Here is a 19557-nt window from a genome sequence, read left to right as displayed (position 1 = left end):
GTTGCTTTTAAGAGCTGCATTCTTCCCGGGCTGCTCGATGCATTAATGGTGGTTCCACATGTGTGCTGCACTACAGTGATACATAATGTGATGACCAGGAACCCAATGGCTTTCAATCCGCTGCTTCTTGATTCTGAGAGGAATTGTCATAGGTCCACTGCATCTCGACTTTGGCAGGATTTTAACAGGCACCATCTTGGAATAGTAAGACATGTCTGACATTGTTAGCAAAACTTGTGTGTGTGTCAGCTATAATGTGTCTACTCTCTGTGTGTTTTCCTGTTGTGATGCAACATTGAGCTGCAGTCTGTAAAGCTGTGAATCACTGCATTATTATTTAGAAGAGAATATTATATCTGTTCCTGTTTAACTTTGAGCTGTGTCAAATAATCAAATAATGCCGTATACTGACTGATGCATATTTCAGGAGACACTTTTTCACATACAGATGTGTTTTAAGGGTCCCACCTCCGACATGGCAATCCAACTGCTGGGCTTGTCAGTCCCACCTCTGGGTGATCGTGGGCGTGAACGCCTCGTCGCCAGTTGTTTGCCCCTCTGTGGGCCATCCTACGTAGATTCAATGACTACACAGGAGCCCGTCTCCATTCCAGCCTTCGCTTTATTCCTCCTCTTACATACTGCCCCTTTCCTCTCTTGCCTCTCCCCTTCCCCTTTCTTCCTGCTCCCTCCCACTGTCCTGCGTCTTCCTTTCCTTAAAGGGATCTGTCCTTTATTCGCTCACAACATCTTGCAAGATAGTTTATTTCAGTGGTGAACAAAATGCTCTGGGTCAGAGGCACTCCTTCATAGCATGGTTTATAGTCTGTCCAAGTCACTGGAGGCTTGCAATTAAATGTGGTTTGCTTCTTGCTTGTTTGTTTGTTTGTTTGTTTTATTATTTCTAATGCGCACCAGACCCATAGGTATCAGGGCAGAAGGGCATCAAGAGGGTTGTTAAGCTTATGTTATATTATTACACAAAGTTAAAATACAGCTTTGGTTACAATACTGTGCACATCATCAGCAATAAGCAGGCAGTGCAAGTTATACAGAAGGTAGATATGCATTGTAAGTAAATGAACAGAGACCAAGCAGTGAGAATACGGTGAAACAGATATATACAATAAGTACAGTGAAGACTTGGGTATAGCGTGTAATATAAGGTCAGATGTCGTGTTCCTTGAACCAATGGATGAGATTGGAACTGAATTGTAAGGATGGTGGGTCTTCCCTTAGAGAGGGAGGGAGGGAGTTCCAGTATTGTGCTGCTTTGATAGGAAACCTACTCCCACCGGACTTAGTGCGTTTAAATCTGGGCACTAATAGGCAGTTATAGTTGGCCTTTCTCAGAGGACGGGTAGCTACTTGTCTAGTAAATCTAGCTGTCAGGTAGTATGGGGCAGACTGATGGAGACATTTGTGTGTCAAGGATGCTGTTTTGAGGAGAATCTTTTCTTTTGTGGAAAGCCAATTGACAGATCTCCTAAGGTCTGAGATATGGGCCTTCTTTGGGAAATTTAAGGCAACTCTTAAGGCAGTGCTTTGTAGGGTCTGAATCTTGTTCGTAATGTATTTATTACTGCCAACGTGCTGCTTGATCTCTAGTCCTTAGAGAGGAAATGCAGCAAGACTGGCATTAGAACAGATGGACATGTTGTCAATGGCCGCATGTTTATTTTCATACATGGAATAGGAACATACTTGCTAAACCAAACGATTCAAAATATTTCCTGCATATAAAAAAAGCATCAAATAATGTATTCAGAAATAATTACTTTTAATATTGGAATTATACAAATGAATGATGGAAGGTTAGCATGCAACATGGTATCGGTTTAGTGAAAGTGCAATACAATACAGTTGTGATACATGAAACCTCTACAGACTTGGTGTTGAAGAGGAAAGCTGACACAAGGGCAGCCTGCTGGTTACTGTAAACCTTTATTTATAGTCCCTCACCCTCCCTATCTTCTAACAGGGGTTTCCCTACCTCAAACTCATTCTAAAGGGTCTGCCAGAATGTCCGTCGAAATCAACCTCCACCGGCCTGTTCCACAACCTACTTCTATCCCTTACAAATAATCCAACAGAAAGTACCTTCCCCAGGAGAATGACTCCCTTCAACGGGTATTCAGGCATTGTTCCCAAAAATGTTCTATGGTAAAAGGGTACGTGGTAATGACTCCTTTCCCCTGGCTTGTGGTTCCAACAAAGACTCAACTCCCTTCTCCTGGTATTCATCTAAACACTCCACAATATAGTTCACAACAAAGTCAGGGGGTATGACTCCCTTACCCTGGTGTCTCTTGAGTATAATCAAGGGCTTTCGCTTCTTAACCAGGAGAATGACTCCCTTACCCTGGCGATACTTGAGTAAAATCAAAGGGCTTTCATTCCTTCTCCCGGAGAATGACTCCCTTACCCTGGCGTCTCTTGAGTATAATCAAGGGCTTTCGTTTCTTCACCAGGAGAATGACTCCCTTACCCTGGCGTCTCTTGAGTATAATCAAAGGGCTTTAGTTTCTTCACCAGGAGAATGACTCCCTTACCCTGGCGTCTCTTGAGTATAATCAAAGGGCTTTAGTTTCTTCACCAGGAGAATGACTCCCTTACCCTGCCGTCTCTTGAGTATAATCAAAGGGCTTTAGTTTGTTCACCAGGAGAATGACTCCCTTACCCTGCCGTCTCTTGAGTATAATCAAAGGGCTTTCGTTTCTTCACCATGGAGAATGACTCCCTTACCCTGGCGTCTCTTGAGTATAATCAAAGGGCTTTAGTTTATTCACCAGGAGAATGACTCCCTTCCCCTGGCATCTCTTGAGTATAATCAAAGGGCTTTTGTTTCTTCCCCAGCAGAATGACTCCCTTATCCTGGCGTCTCTTGAGTATAATCAAAGGGCTTTAGTTTCTTCACCAGGAGAATGACTCCCTTACCCTGGCGTCTCTTGAGTATAATCAAAGGGCTTTAGTTTCTTCACCAGGAGAATGACTCCCTTACCCTGCTGTCTCTTGAGTATAATCAAAGGGCTTTAGTTTCTTCACCAGGAGAATGACTCCCTTACCCTGCCGTCTCTTGAGTATAATCAAAGGGCTTTCGTTTCTTCACCATGGAGAATGACTCCCTTACCCTGGCGTCTCTTGAGTATAATCAAAGGGCTTTAGTTTATTCACCAGGAGAATGACTCCCTTCCCCTGGCATCTCTTGAGTATAATCAAAGGGCTTTTGTTTCTTCCCCAGCAGAATGACTCCCTTATCCTGGCGTCTCTTGAGTATAATCAAAGGGCTTTAGTTTCTTCACCAGGAGAATGACTCCCTTACCCTGCCGTCTCTTGAGTATAATCAAAGGGCTTTTGTTTCTTCACCAGGAGAATGACTCCCTTACCCTGGCGTCTCTTGAGTATAATCAAATGGCTTTAGTTTCTTCCCCAGGAGAATGACTCTCTTACCCTGGCGTCTCTTGACTATAATCAAAGGGCTTTAGTTTCTTCACCAGGAGAATGACTCCCTTGCCCTGGCGTCTCTTGAGTATAATCAAATGGCTTTAGTTTCTTCACCAATAGAATGACACCCTTCTCCTGGTGTTTTGGAGTGTTTTTCTGTATCTTTCAATCTTGGTGTTTATTTTGCCTCTCTCACAGTATTAGCAAAGCTCCAAATCCTTCTCTGGGTTTAAGTGGACCTATCTCTGCCTCTGCTCTGAGCATACTTTCCTCTGATGCTTATTTCACTTATGTTGGGGTCTCAGGCCCTTCTCTGGTGGTCAATGGCTTTTCTGCTAAGAGGAAGATGTCCTTGGATGCTTGCTTCACTTCTATTGGGGTCCCACACCCTTCTCGGGTGGTCAGTGGGCTTTTCTCTGCCACTGCTATGAGGAAGATGTCCCTGGATGCTTGCTTCACCTGTATTGGAGTCCCACATCCTTCTCGGGTGGTCAGTGGGATTTTCTTTGCCACTGCTACGAGGAAGATGTCCCTGGATGCTTGCTTCACTTGTATTGGCATCCTACACTCTTCTCTGGTGGTCAGTGGACATATTTCTGCCACTGCTCTGAGGATACTTTCCTCCGATGATTATTTCACTTATGTTGGGGTTCCAGACCATTCTCTGGTGGTCAGTGGGCTTTTCTCTGCCACTGCTCTGAGAATACTTTCCTCTGATGAATATTTCACTTATGTTGGGGTCCCAGACCCTTCTCTAGTGGTCAATGGGATTTCCTCTGCCACTGCTGCAAGGAAGATGTCCTTGGATGCTTGCTTCCCTTATATTGGGTTCCCAGGCCCTCTCTGGTGGTCACTGGGCTTATCTCTGCCACTGATATGAGGAAGATGTCCCCGGATGCTTGCTTCACTTGTATTGGGGCCCCAGACCCTTCTCTGGTGGTCAGTGGGCTTTTCTCTACCACTGCTACATGGAAGATGTCTTCGGATGCTTGCTTCACTTATATTGGGGTCCCAGACCCTCTCTGATGGTCAGTGGGCTTATCTCTGCCACTGATATGAGGAAGATTAGTTTGGACGTACGGCTAACCCTTATTTGGCCTGACATCCATATCACTGCTCATGAGCAGAGGCGACATCACCTGAACGTTCCCCGCTTGCAGCCTTGTGCTCCCGTACCACCCGTTACCTGCACTAGGGCTTCGGCACATCCACTGGGGCATCCTGGGGCTAAGGTCCATCTCTGTGGTTCTTCAGGCTTCTCGCCTCGACTCTCACTGTACCGCAGCATCTCGGCATGTAGCTCTGCTTGGCTATGCTTTTTCTAGGTCTTGTGCCTGGGTCTGTTGCAGCAAGACCTCAGGAGAACTCTGTCAGGTGCTCGCCAGCATACTCTATTCTTCTCTTCCTCAGGTTTGCCGTCCAAGTTTGAAACTCCTGCGCGCGATTCTCTCTGCCTCTGCTGCTTCTACTGGCTGGGCTTGACAAGTTCTTTAGTCCATCATCTCTTCTTATACATTATTGCCAGTCCCACCCTGGTGGATTGTCAAAGTCCTTTGTTTGTTTTGACAACTTGATCTCTATGCCTCCTCAAGGTCACCTCGTACCAGTACTAGCAAAGTCAGTAATCGTCATGTTTTCTGTGCTCTTCTTCAACCTGGTATTTTCTGTTTTGGTTGTATCCCAAGGGCTACAGTAATACATTGGTCTACTTTCCAGGAAGTGGCTTGGAATGAAGGAGGGGGTTTGGGAAGGTTGGGGTGTGACTTTGTATGTATGTATAGCCAAAGGGCATCAAGGCGCTAAAAGCAGATAACCAGGAAGGCCGCCAGAGAAGGAAACCTTTAGAACACCTTGTTCAATGAGCTGTACCTTAGGTGATTGTACTTGCTCCAGAAGGGGAGTCCTTTCCCATAAGGTCCTCCTGCATTAAACCACACCTAAGGGGACTATTGGGTAGCACTGCACCTCCCTAGCCTCATGGGAAACGGCCCTCCCCTGCGGAGAAGTAGTGATACCAGCAGCAGTGGCGAAACCAACAGCAGGCCCGTATAAGCATGTCCTGCAGCGGCCCCCTGATCCAGTTGAGTGCCCCCACCATCTTGCTCTCTTTCCCCTTTGTGTGTTTTATTCTGATCTTTTTCTCTTTGTCTCTCTTTTTTCCCAGGTCCCTTCCTGGTTTCCACCTGCAATCCCTCCCCTGGCCTTTTCTTCCTCCCTCTCCCTGCCATTCATCTGTGTAATTGGTGAGTCAAAGCCCTGCTTTGAGCTTGCTTTGGAGTCGAGATGGCATTTCCACCAGCAGCAGGCCTGTACAAGTGGGTCCTGCAGCAACCACCCTGATTCAGGTGAGTTCCCCCCTCTTGCACCCTCCATCATGCTCTCTTTCCCCTTTGTGTGTTTTTTCCCTGTTTATTTCTCTCTTTCTCTCTCTTTTTTCCTGGTCTCTTCCTGGTTTCCACCTGCAATCCCTCCCCTGGCCTTTTCTGCCTCCCTCTCCCTGCCATTCATCTGTGTGATTGGCGAGTCAAAGCCCTGCTTTGAGCTTGTTTTGGAGTCGAGATGGCATTTCCACCAGCAGCAGGCCCGTACAAGTGGGTCCTGCAGCATCCACCACGATTCATATGAGTTCCCCCCTCTTGCACCCTCCATCTTGCTCTCTTTCCCCTTTGTGTGTTTTTTTTCCCTGTATATTTCTCTCTTTCTCTCTCTCTTTTCCTGGTCTCTTCCTGGTTTCCACCTGCAATCCCTCCCCTAGCCTTTCTCCCTCCCTTTCCCCACCCACGCTCTACGGGATTGGCGAGAGGTTGTGGAAGCCACCCTCTCAACGCTGGGACCGGGTAGCATTGCCCGGGCAACTATCGACTAAGGGCCAGAGGCAAAGGGCAGCTCCTCCCTAAGCAGCTCCACTCCGTGTTTGCATGTGTTCGCCTGTGACACGTGAAGCAGACAACTTACAGCGACTGATAAGGTAAGTATGGTGTAGGTGGGGAGTGCAGCCATTACTGCACTCCAGTAAACATCCTTCACTCTTACTACCTAATTATCCTATACCTGCTTGAATCTAGTCTAACTGGCCTTTCATTATACTGAATGTATGTGGTTTTTCATTACACTGTTGAATCTAAGTGAGTTTTGAATCTAGGTTCATTTTCCCACTACTGTATATTTTAAATTTAGGTGCATTTTCTCCCTACTGTATATTTTAAATCTAGGTAGAAGGATATCCTCAACAAGTCACACAGACACTGGCCTTCGGAAGGATATCCTAGATAAGTCGTAAGCTAGGTGCCAGTAAAATGTCACGAGTCTGGTGGCAACCTGCCGGTAGCACCGGCAGGGTTACTGCCGGACTCGTAATGAGGCTCACTGAGCTTTGGAAGGATATCCTAAACAAGTCATGCAGACACTGAGCTTTGCAAGGGCATCCTAGACAAATTGCACAGACACTCACCTTTGGAAGGGCATTCTAGACAAGTCACACAGGCACTGAGCTTTGGAAGGGCATCCTAGACAAGTCGCACAGACACTCACCTTTGGAAGGACATCCTAGACAAGTCGCACAGACACTCACCTTTGGAAGGACATCATAGACAAGTCACACAGACACACACCTTTGGAAGGACATCCTAGACAAGTCACACAGACATTGAGCTTTGGAAGGATATCCTAGACAAGTCTCGCAGGCACTCGCCTTTGGAAGGACATCCTAGACAAGTCACACAGACACTGAGCTTTGGAAGGACATCCTAGACAAGTCACGCAGACACTCACCTTTGGAAGGACATCCTAGACAAGTCACGCAGACACTGAGCCTTGGAAGGGCATCCTAGACAAGTCGCACAGACACTCACCTTTGGAAGGACATCCTAGACAAGTCGCACAGACACTGAGCTTTGGAAGGACATCCTAAACAAGTCGCACAGACACTCACCTTTGGAAGGACATCATAGACAAGTCACACAGACACACACCTTTGGAAGGACATCCTAGACAAGTCACACAGACAATGAGCTTTGGAAGGACTTCCTAGACAAGTCACGCAGACACTAAGCTTTGGAGGGTCATCCTAGACACGTCAAGCAGATACTGAGATTTGGAAGGACATCCTAGACAAGTCACACAGGCACTGAGCTTTGGAAGGACATCCTACACATGTCCCACAGACACTCACCTTTGCAAGGACATCCTAGACAAGTAGCACAGACACTCACCTTTGAAAGGACATTATAGGCAAGTCGCACAGGCATTTGCCTTACAAAGGATATCCTAGACAAGTCACGTAGACACTGAGCTTTGGAAAGACATCCTAGACAAGTCTCGCAGACAGTGAACTTTGGAATGACATCCTAGACATGTTGCATAGACACTGAGCTTTGGATGGACATCCTAAACAAGTCAAACAGACACTCACCTTTGGAAGGATATCGTAGACAAGTCACACAGACACTCACCTTTGGAAGCACATCCTAGACAAGTCACACAGACAATGAGCTTTGGAAGGACATCCTAGACAAGTCACACAGACACTCACCTTTGGAAGGACATCCTAGACAAGTCACACAGACACCGAGCTTTGGAAGGACATCCTAGACAAGTCGCACAGACACTGAGCTTTGGAAGGACATCCTAAACAAGTCGCACAGACACTCACTTTTGGAAGGACATCCTAGACAAGTACGCAGACACTGAGCTTTGGAGGGACATTCTAGACAACTCGCACAGACACTGAGCCTTGGAAGAACATCCTAAACAAGTCGCACAGACACTCACTTTTGTAAGGGCATCCTAGACAAGTCACACAGGCACTGAGCTTTGGAAGGGCATCCTAGACAAGTCGCACAGACACTCGCCTTTGGAAGGACATCCTAGACAAGTCGCACAGACACTGAGCTTTAGAAGGACATCTTAAACAAGTTGCACAGACACTCACCTTTGGAAGGACATCGTAGACAAGTCACACAGACGCACACCTTTGGAAGGACATCCTAGACAAGTAGCACAGACACTCACCTTTGAAAGGACATTATAGGCAAGTCGCACAGGCATTTGCCTTCCAAAGGATATCCTAGACAAGTCACGTAGACACTGAGCTTTGGAAAGACATCCTAGACAAGTCTCGCAGACAGTGAACTTTGGAATGACATCCTAGACATGTTGCATAGACACTGAGCTTTGGATGGACATCCTAAACAAGTCAAACAGACACTCACCTTTGGAAGGATATCGTAGACAAGTCACACAGACACTCACCTTTGGAAGCACATCCTAGACAAGTCACACAGACAATGAGCTTTGGAAGGACATCCTAGACAAGTCACACAGACACTCACCTTTGGAAGGACATCCTAGACAAGTCACACAGACACCGAGCTTTGGAAGGACATCCTAGACAAGTCGCACAGACACTGAGCTTTGCAAGGACATCCTAAAGAAGTCGCACAGACACTCACTTTTGGAAGGACATCCTAGACAAGTACGCAGACACTGAGCTTTGGAGGGACATTCTAGACAACTCGCACAGACACTGAGCCTTGGAAGAACATCCTAAACAAGTCGCACAGACACTCACTTTTGTAAGGGCATCCTAGACAAGTCACACAGGCACTGAGCTTTGGAAGGGCATCCTAGACAAGTCGCACAGACACTCGCCTTTGGAAGGACATCCTAGACAAGTCGCACATACACTGAGCTTTAGAAGGACATCTTAAACAAGTTGCACAGACACTCACCTTTGGAAGGACATCGTAGACAAGTCACACAGACGCACACCTTTGGAAGGACATCCTAGACAAGTCGCACAGACAGTGAGCTTTGGAAGGACATCTTAGACAAGTCGTGCAGACACTCACCTTTGGAAGGACATCCTAGACAAGTCACACAGACACTGAGCTTTGGAAGGACATCCTAGACAAGTCACGCAGACACTCACCTTTGGAAGGACATCCTAGACATGTTGCACAGACACTGAGCTTTGGAAGGACATCCTAAACAAGTCGCACAGACACTCACTTTTGGAAGGACATCGTAGACAAGTCACACAGACACACACCTTTGGAAGGACATCCTAGACCAGTCACACAGACATTGAGCTTCGGAAGGACTTCCTAGACAAGTCACGCAGACACTAAGCTTTGGAAGGACATCCTAGACAAGTCATGCAGACACTGAGCTTTGGAGGGTCATCCTAGACACGTCAAGCAGATACTGAGATTTGGAAGGACATCCTAGACAAGTCACGCAGATACTGACCTTTGGGAGGACATCCTAGACAAGTCTCACAGACAGTGAGCTTTGTAAGGACATCCTAGACAAGTCACGCAGACATCCCCCTTTGGAAGGACATCCTAGACAAGTCACGCAGACACTGTGCTTTGGAAGGACATCCTAGACAATTCGCACAGACACTCACCTTTGGAAGGACATCCTAGACAAGCCACACATACATTGAGCTGTGGAAGGACATCCTAGACAAGTCACACAGACACTCACCTTTGGAAGGACATCCTAGACAAGTCGCACAGACACTGAGCTTTGAAAGGACATCCTAAACAAGTCGCACAGACACTTTTGGAATGACATCCTAAACAAGTCACGCAGACACTGAGCTTTGGAAGGACATCCTAGACAAGTCGCACAGACACTGAGCTTTGAAAGGACATCCTAAACAAGTCGCACAGACACTTTTGGAATGACATCCTAGACAAGTCGCACAGACACTGAGCTTTGAAAGGACATCCTAAACAAGTCGCACAGACACTTTTGGAATGACATCCAAAACAAGTCATGCAGACACTGAGCTTTGGAGGGACATCCTAGAGAAGTCACGCAGACACTGAGCTTTGGAAGGACATCTTAGACAAGTCGTGCAGACACTCACCTTTGGAAGGACATCCTAGACAAGTCACACAGACACTGAGCTTTGGAAGGACATCCTAGACAAGTCACGCAGACACTCACCTTTGGAAGGACATCCTAGACATGTCGCACAGACACTGAGCTTTGGAAGGACATCCTAAACAAGTCGCGCAGACACTCACTTTTGGAAGGACATCGTAGACAAGTCACACAGACACACACCTTTGGAAGGACATCCTAGACCAGTCACACAGACATTGAGCTTCGGAAGGACTTCCTAGACAAGTCACGCAGACACTAAGCTTTGGAAGGACATCCTAGACAAGTCATGCAGACACTGAGCTTTGGAGGGTCATCCTAGACACGTCAAGCAGATACTGAGATTTGGAAGGACATCCTAGACAAGTCACGCAGATACTGACCTTTGGGAGGACATCCTAGACAAGTCTCACAGACAGTGAGCTTTGGAAGGACATCCTAGACAAGTCACGCAGACATCCCCCTTTGGAAGGACATCCTAGACAAGTCACGCAGACACTGTGCTTTGGAAGGACATCCTAGACAATTCGCACAGACACTCACCTTTGGAAGGACATCCTAGACAAGTCACACATACATTGAGCTGTGGAAGGACATCCTAGACAAGTCACACAGACACTCACCTTTGGAAGGACATCCTAGACAAGTCGCACAGAGACTGAGCTTTGAAAGGACATCCTAAACAAGTCGCACAGACACTTTTGGAATGACATCCTAAACAAGTCACGCAGACACTGAGCTTTGGAAGGACATCCTAGACAAGTCGCACAGACACTGAGCTTTGAAAGGACATCCTAAACAAGTCGCACAGACACTTTTGGAATGACATCCTAGACAAGTCGCACAGACACTGAGCTTTGAAAGGACATCCTAAACAAGTCGCACAGACACTTTTGGAATGACATCCTAAACAAGTCACGCAGACACTGAGCTTTGGAGGGACATCCTAGAGAAGTCACGCAGACACTGAGCTTTGGAAGGACATCTTAGACAAGTCGTGCAGACACTCACCTTTGGAAGGACATCCTAGACAAGTCACACAGACACTGAGCTTTGGAAGGACATCCTAGACAAGTCACGCAGACACTCACCTTTGGAAGGACATCCTAGACATGTCGCACAGACACTGAGCTTTGGAAGGACATCCTAAACAAGTCGCACAGACACTCACTTTTGGAAGGACATCGTAGACAAGTCACACAGACACACACCTTTGGAAGGACATCCTAGACCAGTCACACAGACATTGAGCTTCGGAAGGACTTCCTAGACAAGTCACGCAGACACTAAGCTTTGGAAGGACATCCTAGACAAGTCATGCAGACACTGAGCTTTGGAGGGTCATCCTAGACACGTCAAGCAGATACTGAGATTTGGAAGGACATCCTAGAAAAGTCACGCAGATACTGACCTTTGGGAGGACATCCTAGACAAGTCGCACAGACACTGAGCTTTGAAAGGACATCCTAAACAAGTCACACAGACACTTTTGGAATGACATCCTAGACAAGTCGCACAGACACTGAGCTTTGAAAGGACATCCTAAACAAGTGTCGCACAGACACTTTTGGAATGACGTCCTAAACAAGTCACGCAGACACTGAGCTTTGGAGGGACATCCTAGAGAAGTCACGCAGACACTGAGCTTTGTAAGGACATCTTAGACAAGTCGTGCAGACACTCACCTTTGGAAGGACATCCTAGACAAGTCACACAGACACTGAGCTTTGGAAGGACATCCTAGACAAGTCACGCAGACACTCACCTTTGGAAGGACATCCTAGACATGTCGCACAGACACTGAGCTTTGGAAGGACATCCTAAATAAGTCGCACAGACACTCACTTTTGGAAGGACATCGTAGACAAGTCACACAGACACACACCTTTGGAAGGACATCCTAGACCAGTCACACAGACACTGAGCTTTGAAAGGACATCCTAAACAAGTCGCACAGACACTTTTGGAATGACATCCTAGACAAGTCGCACAGACACTGAGCTTTGAAAGGACATCCTAGAGAAGTCACGCAGACACTGAGCTTTGGAAGGGCATCCTAGACAAGTCACGCAGACACTGGGCTTTGGAGGGACATTCTAGACAAGTCGCACAGACACTGAGCTTTGGAAGGACATCCTAGAGAAGTCACGCAGACACTGAGCTTTGGAAGGACATCCTAGAGAAGTCACGCAGACACTGAGCTTTGGAAGAACATTCTAGACAAGTCGCGCAGACACGCGCCTCGTACCTTATGATTCTCCCCTCCGGGTCCATCCACTGATACAGATGAATGTTGCGGTACCTTGGAAGGCGCCATTGGGCATCATCCGCTGAACTCTGTAAAACATGACGGCACCTCTTATAACAAACAGAAATTAAAAGTGAAAAGAGAAAGACACTGCCTCTGAACAGAACTAGCTCTACTTGCCCTTTAACACTGCCCGGATCCCCACCTCCCCCAGCGGCGCTGCCTGCAACAGCTGACAGCCTTCTTCATTCCAGACTTTTGCCACCGCCATTGCTCTGGTAACACCTCTAATGTTTTTATTTTCTATTTATTTACCAAAGCACTTTACAAAGAACATTTCCATATACACAGAGCCTTCCCTTTACCACATTAGACCATATCACAGGGGTGTCACGCTTAATCGGATATGGGGTCGGTTCGGATTCTACGGCGCTTGGCTGGCCCCACTGTTGGATCTATGAGAATTCAAATCATAATAATACCCAGTGGCTGCTGGGGGATTCTGAAAGCAGTTAGTGTAAGTGATTAGAACAAGTGAGCAAGCCAAGCGGGGCAGCACGAAAGCACTTGAGAAAGTTCACGAGAAAAGAGTGCATTTTGCAGTACACATTTCAAGAGACATTGGATTGTTGTACTGCTTAGTGGGGCTTTACATATAAATTCTGAACAGAAAGCACAGGAGCAATGTTCACGATGACCTTCTCTTTATTCCTCCTTCTCCTTACTGCCCTCCCTCTTCCCTTGTCCCTCCCTTTACTCCCGCTTCCCGCTCCCTCTCATAGTCTTGAGCTTCCCTCTTAAAGCGGCTCTGTCCTTTTCCACTCACAACACCTCCTCCTTGCTTAACATGAGACTTCCCGGATTATATTTGCTTGATGAGCCGTTGGGGTCTCTTTGTGGTTCGATGGGGCCTGCTTGGTTGCTCGTGGGTCTCCTCTGCACTCTCTCGTTGCAGTGTTTCATGAGTCTCTGCTCTCTCTTTTTCCTCCATCTCGACCGCTTCCCCTTTCGTTGGTTCATGCTCTTTAAAGTATAACTCGTGGAGGAGGGAGTCCTTTGGTGTAATTTTGCCATAGTTCCTTGTCGTAGTTGTCACTTGTTCTTTGTCCATTGGCGCTAGGATGGGCTTTGCGCGGTGCTTCTGTCCTTTGGCTTTGCTTGCCTCTCCCGCATCTTGCTCGGGCACGTGGTCCTTCTTGTGGGTTGCTTCGAATGACCTATAGTGAATGCTGATGAGTGCGTGCTGTAGTGCTGTTCGGTGGCTGAGACGGCTGTGCCCTATGGCGGGACTCGGTAACATGCGGATGGCGTCAGGCACTCTGCAGTCTCCTTGGGTTGGGTTGCGTTGTGACTGTCCTTTTGGCTCTACTGTCTGTGCTGTCCTCCATTGGACGGCATGGTCTTCGGGTTTGTCTAGGGGGTGTTCTTTCGCCCTTGTCTGGTACAGTTGCCTTGTACCAACGTTTCCTGTGGCTTCCACGTTCCCCCCCCGTACGATGTCTCAAAGGGTACTGGGTGGTTGCGAGGCTCATAGTCCTCTTGCAGAACGGGTGAAGTTCATGAAGTGCCGGTCCGTCCCCTTTTGGGTGGGTTAGCTTAGGGTAGAGGGGGTGTGCATGCCTGTGACGTCTAGGTGGGCTGGTGTTCATGGCCTTGATGTCTTCCCTGATGTCTAACCGTGCCATTGGTGGACTCGGGTATCTTGCCTGGGCTGGTGGTGCAGTTTGGCATGCAGAGCTTGTGGGTGGTCCTGTTCTGCACATTGCCTGAAGGTGACCTTCCTGGCCATAGCGCCAGCATGTTCGTCCAAAGGCTGGTTATGGTTGTCTGTGTGTGTGTTTCCACTCTCGCCTGTGGCATTGCTCTTTGCTCGGACTTTGTTGCCGGTGTCTTCTAAGTTCCGCCTTCTCCAGGGTCGAGTGGTCTTAGAGTGTTGCGTTTGTCCTTCCGTGAGGGCCGCGATGGCGTTGCCTTGAACTTTTCTTTCAATGGCGGCTGCCTGTGCGTCAACTCTCTCGTATGTTTTTGCCAGATTGAGTATTTTCGCTAGGGGTAGGGGCTTTTTGAGAAGGTGTTTTCTGTGCGTTGATGAGGTGCACCCTTCTATGATCCTTGGTCTTATAGCTTCTTCATCATTGAAGTTAGCAAAGTCGCAGTCCACTATCTTCTGCTGGAGACGTAAAATGAACTCTCCAATGGATTTGTGCGGACGCTGCCTGTGTTGGTTGAATGCAAGGCGTTCATAGTCTTTGTTGGGGCCTACTATCAGCTTGTCATTGACTGCATCGAGGAGGCGTTGGTACGTGGTCTTGTCTATTGCTGGAATTGTCTTGATGATGTCCTTTACCTCCTTTCCTACCATGTTCTTGAATATGCTGAGTTTGTTTGGAGGGTCTTGGTTCCGGATTGCACCTAGAAAGTCTTCAAACTCTTCGACCCATTCTTCCCATCTTGTTCATTAGTCGTGGTGCGGGTTCAAGGCGAATGGGTTGAGCCTTCTCATGACGGCAGCATATGATGTGGGGCCAGTTTTGCTAGGGCTTGCGCACCTGCGTCGGCATCTGCTTGTGCTTGGTTAATCATGGTGGCCAGTGTTCAATTATGGGTATGGAGTTCCTTGGCGGCAGACTGCTGTCTTTCGGTCCCTTGGTTTGTGTGGGTGGTACTGCACCCCTCTCAGTCTCCTTGGTGGAGGGGCTTTTGTGTTGGCACTTGGTGGTGGGTAATCTTCTTGGTTACCTTGATGACGTTGTGGTGGGTGTTGTTTGAGGTGGGCTCCGTTGGTGGCTTATCCTGTTTGTGCGTGGTTTCGGGCAGACTTGGCTTTGTGGGCTGGCCTTTCGTGCTGCTCCTCTTTCCCTTGTGTGCTAATGAGGGCCATTTCATGTTCTTGGGGTGTCCCTGGTTTACCACACCCCATAACTTTGTGCTGGTGGAGGTGGTGTGCAGTGTCACTCGCTGTTCCTGGGGGTGGGGTTTTCTGTTGCACTGCAGGGGCTGTCGGCGCCTTCCACTGTGACTGGTAGCTGGGTGGGGCTTGGGCGCTGCTGGTTTTCGCGTACCCTCTGTTTTGCTGCTGCAGCGCATGTTTTCAGGCTGTGTTTGGGTGCGCGGCAGTGTGGGCCCACTGGGGTGTGTACTCCTTACCGTTGTGCCATCTCCAGGGCGCTGACTTCTGTGGTGCCTGGGATGGGGCCGCCTTTCTGTTTTCCCGCTCTCCGCTACCTCCCCTTCACTGTTGCTGGGCACGCTGGCCCTCCTGGGCTACTGCTGGGGACACCGGCCCGCCGTCACTGTTGTGTGTCTTCGCCGCTATCGACACATGGGCCCTCTGTCTTCCTGTGCCCGCTGGTCACCTCCGTGCTACGGCACGGGCTGCTGGGCACTTCCCTCTCTGAGTCTCTCCTTCATCGGCGTGGGCTGCCGGGCTGGACGTCTTCTGTACTCGGCCGCATTCCAACTGCACCATCCTTAACCGTTGCTGGCTGCTGGCCTTCCTGTCACCGGGCCACCGGATACCTGCTGGACTCATCAGTCTTTCCCTCGGCTGCACTTCTCGCTGCCGGGCACTTCACCGGGGTGCTGCGTGCCGTTTCACAGGCACGCTGCTCTACTGCTGTCACAGTGGGTCGGTTCTGCCGCTCCCATGTGTCTGCAGGGCTCTGCTGGCTCATCGTTCTGCTAGGTGCTTCTCACCCTTCTATTTCTCCTACAGGCATGGGGCCTCGTTGGTCTCGTCATTCCTGCTGCCCTGGTATGTTCTCTTGGTCCTTCCTCTTCTTGCTGGTCGCGTGTGGCTCACCTCAACGTTGCTGCGCATAGCGTCCCTACATTACTGCTGGTCGTTTGGGCCTTCCTGCTGCTGCTCCACTGCTGGGCTTCATATTTTAGGGTATTGTCTACATGTCCCTGCTGGTGTTCGTTTCGCCTCGTCGCCAGTTGTTGTACTGCTTAGTGGGGCTTTACATATACATTCTGAACAGAAAGCACAGGATCCATGTTCACGATGACATTCTCTTTAATTCCTCCTTCTCCTTACTGCCCTCCCTCTTCCCTTGTCCCTCCCTTTCCTCTCGCTTCCCGCTCTCTCTTATAGTCTTGAGCTTCCCTCTTAAAGGGGCTCTGTCCTTTTCCACTCACAACATGGATGAAAAGTCACAGGAATATAAAAGCTTTCTGTAGGCTGAGACATGAGCTATCGCGAGACTACAGACCCGAGACTCCCAACAGAAGACAGGAGCATTTCACTGCAGGAAACATGGACATGGCTATCATAAAGCGTGTATGCCTGGCTATAAAACCACGGCTGAACAGTAGCCAAACGTATATTAGTGGCACAGCGTCACTGAACCATGTCCCGATACATTTGCCACTACCACACTGGGGGAAAAAAGTCGAAATGACATAGTAAAATATTAAAATGCTTGCAAGGTCTGGATCAGAAACCGCAACTTTAATTATATGTTCTGGTGTAATGGTAGTAAGGGTGCACATGAGGCTGCACCAGTAACTTTGCCCTGGACGCCTGAAGGGCCATGAGCTGGTAATGCAATACTAATGATTGATCCATCAAAACCATGGGTGCTTCAACTGGCCTCGAAAGAATCACACCATTTCCAACCGGAATTAAAACTGCTCGTATAGGGGCGAGTATTTGATGGCTCGGCTCAGCTCGAACGCAGATCTTTGATTCGGCTCAGCTCAAATTCAGATCTTTGGTAATACAGAATTCTAGGAGTATTTGATGGTTCGGCTCAGCTCGAACGCAGATCTTGGGTAACTCCACTCTATCACTAAAAAAACAAGTCAACACCACAGCCTCATCTACTGTAACACCTTATTCCTTGGCTCTTCCTCTCTGAATTTAAATAAACTCCAAGTTCTCCAGAACAATGCTTTAAGGTCAGCGTTAAACATCCCTCGCTACAGCCATATCTCAGCCCTTACAAAGGAAGCACTCTGGCTACCTGTGCGCAACAGAATCACCCTACGGTCACTAGTCAGCACACACAAATGCCTCTCTAACATCGCCTCGAAATACCTGTCAGACAAATTCACTAGACATCAGTCCAACAGACCGACCAGATCCAAATACTTCAACCAACTCACCATCCCTAAATACAACTTAAAAACAGCAAGAGGATCTAGTTTCCCAGTGTTAGCGGCCAAATGCTGGAACTCCCTGCCCCCGGACATAAGAGCAGAACCGTCTTTCTGGTCCTTCAGAGCAAAGACCAAATCCTGGCTTTTTGCCCAAACCACAATTTAGCAGAGCTAATTTTTCTTTTTCTTTGCACACTCTGCCCGTGAAACGACTGTAAAGATTGCATATATATTGTGAACTTGTGAATATTTCTCAACCTTGTATCACTGTAATTATGTGCTGTGTATGCTCTGCATTTATGACTTGTAATATATTCTGTGACTGATTATGGGGTGATCTGTAACCCACCCCCTTTACCCAAGTTTAAGCGCCCAGATACCCTTAGGAAAGGTGCGCTATATAAGAAAATAAACTAAACTAAACTAAACTAATAGTGAATTCTAGGAGTATTTGATGGTTCGGCTCAGATCGAATGCAGATCTTTGGTTTGGCTCACCTCAAACACAGATCTTTGGTAATACTGAATTCTATGAGTATTTGATGGCTCGACTCAGCCCGAAGGCAGATCTTTATTTCGGCTCAGCTGGTATGCAGATCTTTGGTAATATTGAATTCTGGGAGTATTTGATGGCTCGACTCAGCTCGAACGCAGATCTTTGATAATACTGAATTCTAGGAGTATTTGATGGCTCAGCTCAGCTCGAACGCAGATCTTTGGTAATACTGAATAAGGAGTATTTGATGGTTCGGCTCAGCTCGAATGCAGATGATTGGTAATACTGAATTCTAGGAGCATTTGATGGTTCGGCTCAGCCTGAATGCAGGTCTTTATTTCGGCTCAGCTTGAACACAGATCTTTGGTAATAGTGAATTCTAGCAGTATTAGAAGGTCTGGTTCAGCTCGAACGCAGATCTTTGGTAATATTGAATTCTGGGGCCATTTGATGGCTTGGCTCAGCTCGAACGCAGATCTTTGGTAATACTTAATTCTAGGAGTATATGAGGGCTCGGCTCGAACGCAGATCTTTGGTAATACTGAATAAGGAGTATTTGATGGTTTGGCTCAGCTCGAATGCAAATCTTTGTTAATACTGAATTCTAGGAGTATTTGATGGTTCGGCTCATGTCGAATGCAGATCTTTATTTCGGCTCAGCTCGAACGCAGATCTTTGGTAATATTGAATTCCGGGAGCATTTGATGGCTCGGCTCAGCTTGAATGCAGATCTTTGGTAATACTGAATTCTAGGAGTATTTGATGGCTCGGCTCGAACGCAGATCTTTGGTAATACTGAATAAGGGGTATTTTATGGTTCAGCTCTGCTCGAATGCAGATTGTTGGTAATACTGAATTCTAGGAGCATTTGATGGCTCGGCTCAGCTCGAATGCAGATCTTTGGTAATACTGAATTCTAGGAGTATTTGAAGGCTATGCTCGAACGCAGATCTTTGGTAATATTGAATAAGGAGTATTTTATGGTTCGGCTCAGCTCGAATGCATCTCGTTGGTAATACTGAATTCTAGGAGCATGTGATGGCTCGGCTCAGCTCGAACGCAAATCTTTGGTAATACTGAATTCTAGGAGTATTTGATGGTTCAGCTAAGCTCGAACGCAGATCTTTGGTTCGGCTCATCTCGGACGCAGATCTTTGGTAATAGCGAATTCTAGGATTCTGGACCAATGTCCTAGCATAGATTTCAGTATTACTGGTGACTAAAGAAAGAATACAGTGGGGACATAATGAATGCAAACAAAAATGCAACTTTTTCATGTGCATTCATGTTACTAGTTTGCAGATCACTGTATCCACAAAAGTGACTTGTGTTTTTCGGTGGTGCTGTGTGGCAGTGCAAACAATGCGTTGACC

General features: G+C 47.7%; 1 protein-coding gene across 1 annotated transcript in view; it reads right to left on the bottom strand.

Moving 5' to 3' along the window:
- Nucleotides 1-19557, bottom strand: part of LOC138468418 (coiled-coil domain-containing protein 88B-like) — a 545411-nt gene that overhangs the window by 350344 nt on the left and 175510 nt on the right. Inside the window, exon 2 of the mRNA XM_069608969.1 lies at nt 12587-12675. Within this exon, the coding sequence (XP_069465070.1) occupies nt 12587-12675 (89 nt within the window). The remainder of the gene's footprint in view (nt 1-12586; nt 12676-19557) is intronic.

Source organism: Ambystoma mexicanum, chromosome 4q, assembly GCF_040938575.1.
Source record: "Ambystoma mexicanum isolate Mex_15411 chromosome 4q, UKY_AmexF1_1, whole genome shotgun sequence".
Taxonomy (NCBI): Eukaryota; Metazoa; Chordata; class Amphibia; order Caudata; family Ambystomatidae; genus Ambystoma; species Ambystoma mexicanum.
This window is presented reverse-complemented; position numbering and strand designations above follow the sequence as displayed.